Below are 8,732 nucleotides of genomic sequence, written 5' to 3'. Positions count from 1 at the left end.
ATGTGGGCTGGATAAGTTGCTAAGATTTAGTTTGTATTATTTTTGTTTCCTTAACTCTTATCAAAACCTTATTGTTTCTATTTCAGGAGTCTTTTTAGTTCAAGCCTCTCTCTGTCTCTCTCTGTCTCTCTGTGTGTTTCTGTCTGTGTCTCTCTCTTGCTCTGTCTCTGTTTCTCTCTGTCTCTCTCAGTGTGTCTCTCTGTCTCTGTCTCTGTCTCTGTCTCTGTCTCTGTCTCTCTCTCTCTCCTGTCTCTTTCTGTAGGTCCTTAGTGTTATTTAATGGAAGACTTTAATTTTACTGTGGTTTCTGAGTTTATTTTTCAGGGACTGTGTACCTCAAGGCAACTTGAGATCTTCCTCTTACTACCATTTTCTGTCCTCTACCTGATGGTTGTGGTGGGCAACCTGTTTGTTGTGATATTGATCATCATTGATCATCATCTTCATTCTCCCATGTACTTCCTATTAGCTAATCTATCATTTGTTGACTTCTGCCTTTCCTCAGTAACCACCCCCAAACTGACCATAGATCTCCTAAAAGAAAATAAAACCATTTCCTTTGTAGGGTGTATGAGCCAGATCGTCTGTGTACATTTCTTTGCAGGAGGTGAGATGGTACTTCTTGTAACAATGGCCTATGACCGGTATGTGGCCATCTGCAGGCCACTCCACTACAGCAGCATCATGGACAGACAGAAGTGCATCTGGCTTGTTGTGGTATCCTGGATTGTTGGATTTGTGCATGCCATTAGTCAGATGCTCTTGATTTTGGATCTGCCNTTCTGTGGACCTAGAGTGATAGACAGCTTTTTCTGTGATATTCCTTTGGTGATGAAATTAGCCTGCATGAATACTGATACTCTGGAAATCCTAATAAATGCTGACAGTGGCATTTTAGCAACAACTTGTTTCATCCTCTTGCTTATATCTTACACTTACATTCTGTTAACTGTTCAACATCGCTCTAAAGATGGCTCATCCAAAGCACTATCCACATGTACATCCCATATCATAGTGGTTCTGCTCTTCTTTGGACCAATCATTTTCATCTATCTGTGGCCAGTTAGCATCACCTGGGTTGACAAGTTTCTTGCTGTATTTTACTCAGTAATCACACCTCTCCTTAATCCAGCCATCTACACACTGAGAAATAAAGATATTAAAAATGCCATAAAGAAGCTAGTAAGTCACAAGTGAATTCAGACATCTACACACTGAGAAATAAAGATATTAAAATGCCATAAAGAAGCTAATAAGTCACAAGTGAATTCAGATATCTATACACTGAGAAATAAAGATATTAAAAATGCTGTAAAGAAGCTGATAATCACAAGTGAATTGAGAATAATTTTTTGAGTTCTCATATTATTTTCTTTTTCCATATCCCTTTAGCCATATAGTGACTTAAAATTGAATCCCATATTTTTATTTCTCAAAGCTATTGGTTGGTAGGTATTAGTATATAGTTATGAAGATAATTGTTTGAAAGTATATTAAGAAGTTTAACTTTAAGAGTTTTACCAGTTAAAAACAGTGATACTTTAGCATAATAAAACTTTTTGTGTCTGAAGATTAGATGATAAAATTGATATAAATATGATACTCGCCATATTTTACTGACTATTACCAGTGTCTCTAAACCTGTACAATCACTAGGCTATTATTAATCAGCAGATTATTAAACAGTATATCATCATTAATAGTTTTATTTGTGTTACTTATTCAATCTTACTCTTTAAAATATATATATATAACATTATGTGCCAATCCAAATTCTAATTTGCTAGAGAAAATAATAAACCAACTTGCAAGTCTGTATCCTATTAGAAATCAAAATGTTAAATAAATGAAATCATAATTCTGGTGGTCTCATCTCTAAACAATATATATAAATTCTTAAGTTTACCTATCCATATGAATTTTGAATTTCCCTTTATTTTTACAGATAGAACCAAAGTGTACATAATATTTGACTATACTTCTATAAATTCATTTGCATGATCATTACTTTATATAATAAAATAATATAACTGTCAAGGTTTGTTAAGTAAAAATAATATGCTCTTGAAAATTGTATCCATATCTATATCTCTATATATAAATATATAATGTTAAAGCTGTTGTTTGATAATGTATATCATTGTTGAGAAAAAATTATATATATATATATAAAACTATATAACTATATATAACTATATATATAGTTTAAAATCTAGTTTATACTCAGATGTAACTCATGATTTCTGGAATATTGGTCCTAATATTTGTAATGTAATAGCGATAATAAATCTGTATGTATATTCAAATAAGTTAAATAGGCTGTAACAAATTATCTAGCAAAACCACCAAATGACTGCATCATGTCTTTCAGAAATTACAAGAAATTATGGCTCATGTTTTGTCATGTAACTTGATGAGTATATATGACGGAGGCTTGTCATCTTGTTTAGAAAAACTTTGTTCAAATATGCTGATAGAGTTAACCCTTAAAATTATTATTATATCTTTAATTAATTAATTAATGTACACTCCATACCCCATCACCTCTCGGTACATTCTCTGAACTTTCTACATCTTACACCTCCTCTCTGCCCCCTGTCTCCACAAGGATGTTGCTCCCACCCCCTCCCCACCAGACCTTGAAACTCCCTGGGGCCTCCAGTCTCTTGAGAGTTAGCTGCATCATCTTCTCTGACTGAACCCAAACCTGGCAGTGCTGTGCTGTATATGTGTTGGGGGCCTCATATCAGCTGGTGTATGCTGCCCAGTTGGTGGTCTAGTGTTTGAGAGATCTTCAGGTTCCAGGTTAATTGAGACTGCTGGTCCTCCTATAGGGTCGCTCTCCTCCTCAGCCTCCTCCAGCTTCCCCAATTCAACCACAGGAATCAGCAGCTTCTGTCCATTGGTTTGATGCAAATATCCTCATCTGACTCTTTCAGCTGCTTGTTGGGTATTTTGGAGTGCAGTCATGATAGGTCCCATCTTGTGAACACACCATAGCCTCAGTAATAGTGTCAGGCCTTGGAACCTCCCCTGATCTGGATCCCACTTTGGGCCTGTTTCTGGACCTTCTTTTTCTCAGGCTCCTCTCCATTTCCATCCTTGCATTTCTTTCAGACAGGAACAATTATGGGTCAGTTTTGACTGTGGGTTGGTAACCCCCTCCCCTCACTTGATGCTCAGTCTTTCTGCTGGAGGTGGGCTCTATAAGTTCTCCCTCCCCACTGTATGGCAATTCATTTAAGGTGAGATTCTCTCACCCCCTCTCCCAGTCTCTGGTGCATTCTGGAGGGTCCACCAACCTCCCACCCCCAGAGGTTGCCTGTTTCCTTTCACTCTGCTGGCCCTCAGGGTTTCAGTCCTTTTCCCTCACCCAACACCAGATCAGGTTCCCCTCTTCCCCACCCCCATCCCATCCAGCTTCCCTCCCAGGCCTCTCCCTCCCTTGCTTTCTTTTCCCTCACAAGTGGGACTGAGGTGTCCTCACTTGGACCCTTCAGCTTGCTAACCTTTTTAAGTTCTGTGGACTGTATCTTGGGTATTATTTATTTATTTTATTTAAAAAAAAATTTGGATAATATCCACTTATTAGTGAGTACATATCATGTATGTCTTTTTGGGACTGAGTTACCTCACTCAGGATAATATTTTCTAGTTCCATCCATTTGTCTGCAAATCTCAGGGTGTCCTCATTCTTAATAGCTGAGTAGTATTCCGTTGTGAAAATGAACCACAATTTCTGTATCCATTCTTCTGTTGTGGGACAACTGAAATATTTCCAGCTTCTTGCTATCACAAAGAAGGCTGCTATTAACATTGTGGAACATGTGCCCCTGTGGCATAGTGGGGCATATTTTGGGTATATTCCCAAGAGTGGCATTGCAGGTCTTCAAGTAGATCTATTTACAATTTTCTGAGGAACCTCCAGATTGATGTCCAGAGTGCTTGTACCATAATTATTCTATTATATCTGACTTTCATACTACTTTCTCCTTATGCTCTGCTGAATTCTGTAAAATTAGATGTTCCTTGATGTAATGATTCTTAAAATATTAAAAATTGAGGTATAGGGGCACAGTACAACATAGTCCTAATGCCCCAGGTACGTACTATGTGTTCTCATTTTGGAAACAATATAATAACCACATAATGGTAGTTCCAGATTAATGCTTGGTTTGCAAAGAAACTTGGAAGAAATTATTAGAAAATAAAATAGAGCCAACCTTTGGACTCGAGAAAGAAAAAAAAACTATTAAAGTTATGAAATAAGTTTTGCACAACATTTAAGAATAGTTCCAGGATAAGAAAGTATAGAATACATAAAATTATATATTAATAAACCTAAGTCAAAACACTGGGACTTTTAGGAGAGTCATTGTGTGCAGTGTGCATAAGCAGAAAGCTAGTGGAACTGCTGAGTTAAGGGTTAACTTGATTCTTTCTGGCCACTGCCTGGCAGCTTTGCTCATGTCATTTATCATTCGAGCTTTATAGGAAAATATAAGTAGATGTCCTCAGAGCTCTGAGAACTGAAGTCTAGTAAGCCAAAAGTTAAAGTTTAAATAATGAGCAGTTTGCAATTATTATTATTTTGTCCACAGGGCTGGGAATAGGGGGTGCTTGAAACTTTGGGGAACAATTGTAATTCTGGATACTTTGTGGGATGTGGTTATTATTTTGAATTTGATAATGATTATACAATGTATTTTTTTCTACCTGCTTTTGGAGTATCAATAAAAGACTGGGGCAAGAGAAAGGAGAGAGAGCATGTGAAGAGCAAACGAGTGAGGAGCAAGTAGAGAGCGAGGAAGGAGAGAGTGAGGTAAGTATGAGGTGTGCATGAGGTGAGTGTAGAGTGAGTGAAGAGAGAATGTGATATGTGTGTGTGGAGAATGTGTGTGTGTGAGTGAAAGGAGAGTGCATGTGATGTGTGTAAGGTGTATGTGAAGAGTATGTGCGTGAGTGAAAGGGAAACACACAGATGTGTGTAGGAGTGTGGGATTTGAGAAAAGAAAAGCACAGAGGAGAAAAGCAGAGTATTCAAGAGAATGCAAAGTGTGTACAGCCTCAATCTATGTGTGTGTGTGTGTGTGAGAGAGAGAGAGAGAGAGAGAGAGAGAGAGAGAGAGAGAGAGAGAGAGAGCAACTTTAAGCCTTGAAAAATTGTCAGTTACCCCAAAAGTAGTCAGTGTCTGTTTATTATGCACCTTCCAGATATCCCTGCTTCCAGTTGAGAACTCTGATCTATGTTGAGGCTGGACCCTGACAATAAAGAAGCTAGCTGCCAAGCCATAGGGTCTGATGTAAATACCCCAAACCCACATAGTAGGAAGAAAAATGAAACTTCCACAACTTGATTTCGTTGGTTGTGAAAATTGAGAGGTTTCTTTATGTCTCTGAAAGACTTTAGAATTTTAAACTGTGAAAGACTATGTAGACTGAATTTGGACTAAGTGTCATTTATAGTATGATACTGCCAGAGACTATCACACCCAGCTGCTGGAATGTGGTTTGAATAAAAATGTTCACCATGCTCTCATAGATTTTAATATTTGGTTTGTAGTTAGTGGAACCATACTACAATATGGTTTACAATACTAAAGGATTGGTAGATTTGGCATAGTTGGAGGAGGTATGTTATTAGGGGTAGACTTTGAGCTTTCAAAGGCCTATGACATTTCCAGTTAATTCTCTCTCTCTCTCTCTCTCTCTCTCTCTCTCTCTCTCTCTCTCNCTCTCTCTCTCTCTCTCTCTCTCTCTCTCTCTCTCTCTCTCTCTCTCTCTCTCTCCCCATATATACATATATATCCCTGTATCATACTTATGGATGAGTTTCAAGCTCTCAGCTACTGCCCCTTTGCTATGCCTACCTGCCTACTAAAATGCTTCCTGCTATGATAACCATGGTTTCTAGCTCTTTGGAACCATGGGTCTCCAAATTAAATACTTTCTTTTATTCATTGCCTTGGTCATGAGTGTTTTGTCATGGCAAAAGAATAGTAACTAAGAAAATTAGACTAGAATTAGAAGAGGTTATGATTTATCTAAGCATACCACATATGATCTATATAGTCACACTTTAAATATTTCATATTGATGATCAGAACTACTAGATCTAAATCAGATTGGAGTAAATTGGCCTCCTATGGATTATAAATTTAATCTTGTGTTATGAAATACCCATTTCTAAATGCAAGAGGATAAGAAGACAGAACTCAAAGCAAACCATAAAAGAAGTCCCAAATGAGTTTATTTTATGCTTAATAAGTTATTTTGGAAGACTATGACAAACCACTTAAGTATACAATATAAATGAATAGTTAATAGTAAATCATAGTAGTTGATTTATATTTTGGCAAAGTGTTTATTAGCAATTCTGACATTTTCTTTAATTTTTAAGGTGGATTGCAATTAGGTGTTATCAACGATTTTAATAATTCAAAACTTCAATGATCATCAGATCTCAAAGTTAAGAAAATATCACAGTCATATAGTTGCTGTTCATCAAATGGAACAATTAATTTGCTAGTTATTCCATCTTGAATCTGCTAATCATTGATTCTTAGAAAAGCAATATTCATAGCAGATTTAATGTCTATAGACTAAATAAAATATATTAAAATATATTAAATATTTTATTAGATTAAGTAAAATATTTTAATAGATTAAAATAGGTTAATGCTATTCTCATACTAATATCTTGTATTCCTTTATATAAGAATCATTTGAACCTGTGGGCCCCGTAGTTTTCATGTTGAGTTGAGAGGACTGTGACAGGATGACTCTATGACAGATTTCAACCTGGCAGTTCATGAGATCAGACCTAGATCACAGTTTCCCAACCTGGGCACATCCAACCAAGTCAGTTACTAGAAAAATCTCAGGCATCTGACAGCCAATCAGAAACTGTCCTGCCATCAAAAGCTGTCCTACCTCCTGGCCTGAGGCTAGGGCAATGCATCAGCAATAGTTTCTAGCCCCTTAGCCCCAGCAATGGTTCTGGAATGTCCCCAGAACCCAAGCATATCCCAAAGACCCCCACACCCCTAAAGATGGAGCCAATCATTTAAGATAAATCTCACCTACCCCTCCATGGAATTCCCCTAATGTGCTTTGAATTAGGCCTGTGAGCTCACCTTGGTTTCTACAACTTGGTAAATGGTAGACCCCTGCATGCTGAACCTCTGTGTGTTTCCATACGATTTGAGTCCGCACTGTTATTATTTATCAGATCATGTACCCTTACAGAGTGATAAATTGAAAAAAGAATAGAACTCCCTGTGTTCCTCATTCCTCAGAGATACTGAGAGTAGAAACTGTACCTGCAAAGGTAAAAAGACTATCATTCTCCAGTCTTCTAGCATTAGATCATAGCATGCTCACCATGATCTGGGGTTCCTTTCTTCACAATGTAATTTTTTATCTTTATATTTGTACTGTAGCTCACTTACTTAATTAATTTTCAATTAAGTTTACATGAAGCCTTTATAATATTTATTTATAATATTTCACTAATATTTCAAACTAATAGGTATAGTATTTTGATATTTCTTGTTCATTTCTTTCCAAAAGAAAATAAGACCATAATTTTTAAAGCAATGTCTGTATTATGACTAACTTATTATAATTCAATTACTACTTACAATCTATAAAGCCCTAGGAGTCTTTCTTATACACGAAGTATTTTTATGATGGATAAAACGTATTTAGTATTTATGCCAGAATTTTATATTGTTTTGAATACAAAAAATCCTTCATTATATACTACAAATTACTATGCATTGACTTGAGTACATCTTATTTTAATGAGAAATACTATTTTTTAGTATGACAACTCATATTGGGAAGAATAAACTGGCCTAACAATTAAAGCAAGGGATGTCTCTGATTCTGTTGCCTGCCTTTGGATCTCTTTCTCAAACTTTGGCTGCCTTTTCTGGCCTTAGTAGGAGAGGATGTGCTTAGTTCTGCTGTGACTTCATGAACCAAAGTGGGCTGGTACCTATGGGGAGCCATCCCTTCTCTTAGGAAAAAGGGTTGGAGAAATAGGAGAGGAGATGTGAGGGTGGGGCTGGTAGGGGAAGACGGAGTGGGGATGTGACCTGACTGTAAAGTGAATATATAACTTAATGAGAAAAATTAAGAAACTATTTGAATAAGAGTACATTCTACATTCTAATTAAATGTTTAGTAAGAAGTTCTCAAGGTGTTCTGTTGTTTTTGTATTCCTGTATACAGGTAAAAACACATAGTGTGCAGGTTTCACACCACTTATAAAATAATGGTGATTTGAGCCATGATGAAGGCGACAGAAAGAGTACAAGAGCTTAAAAAATAGTAAGAAGAGCTGTGAAATGCTATTTTTCTTTTGGCATCGCACCAATTCATTCATGATTTCAAGGCTGCCTACTATGGGGCCCACACAGTTAATAGTCAGCAGTCAATTGAAGGTCAGTGAGTAGGCTATGTATTCCTAAACCTCGTTGATGAACTGTGAGTATCTGATGATGTGGGGACAAGTCCAGGTATTGTTTTGGTTGTGACCCACTAATAAGCTCACCATTCCAAAGGGATAGTTACAAACCAATGAATACATAGAATGCTATTGTCACTCACCGGGGTTAATAAGTAAAACAAAACAAAGGAAAAAAGACCATAAATATAGAAAAAAATCACTTGCATGTAGGGCGAGAGCAATGGCAGTGGGTGGAGAGAAGGAAGTAAGAGATCAA

The 8,732-nt window shown here is 36.8% G+C and overlaps 1 protein-coding gene across 1 annotated transcript; it reads left to right on the top strand.

Moving 5' to 3' along the window:
* Positions 1–279: 279 nt before the first annotated feature.
* Positions 280–8,277, top strand: LOC110319092 (olfactory receptor 4F17-like). The gene is made up of 2 exons (XM_021194515.1): positions 280–1,182; positions 8,260–8,277. Exons 1-2 carry the CDS (start codon positions 280–282, stop codon positions 8,275–8,277), a joined length of 921 nt encoding a protein of 306 aa, XP_021050174.1.
* The last annotated feature ends 455 nt before the right edge of the window (positions 8,278–8,732 follow it).

Source organism: Mus pahari, chromosome 3 (assembly GCF_900095145.1).
Source record: "Mus pahari chromosome 3, PAHARI_EIJ_v1.1, whole genome shotgun sequence".
NCBI lineage: Eukaryota > Metazoa > Chordata > Mammalia > Rodentia > Muridae > Mus > Mus pahari.
The sequence above is the reverse complement of the archived record's forward strand: the minus strand, read 5'-3'. Positions and strand labels throughout refer to the sequence as shown.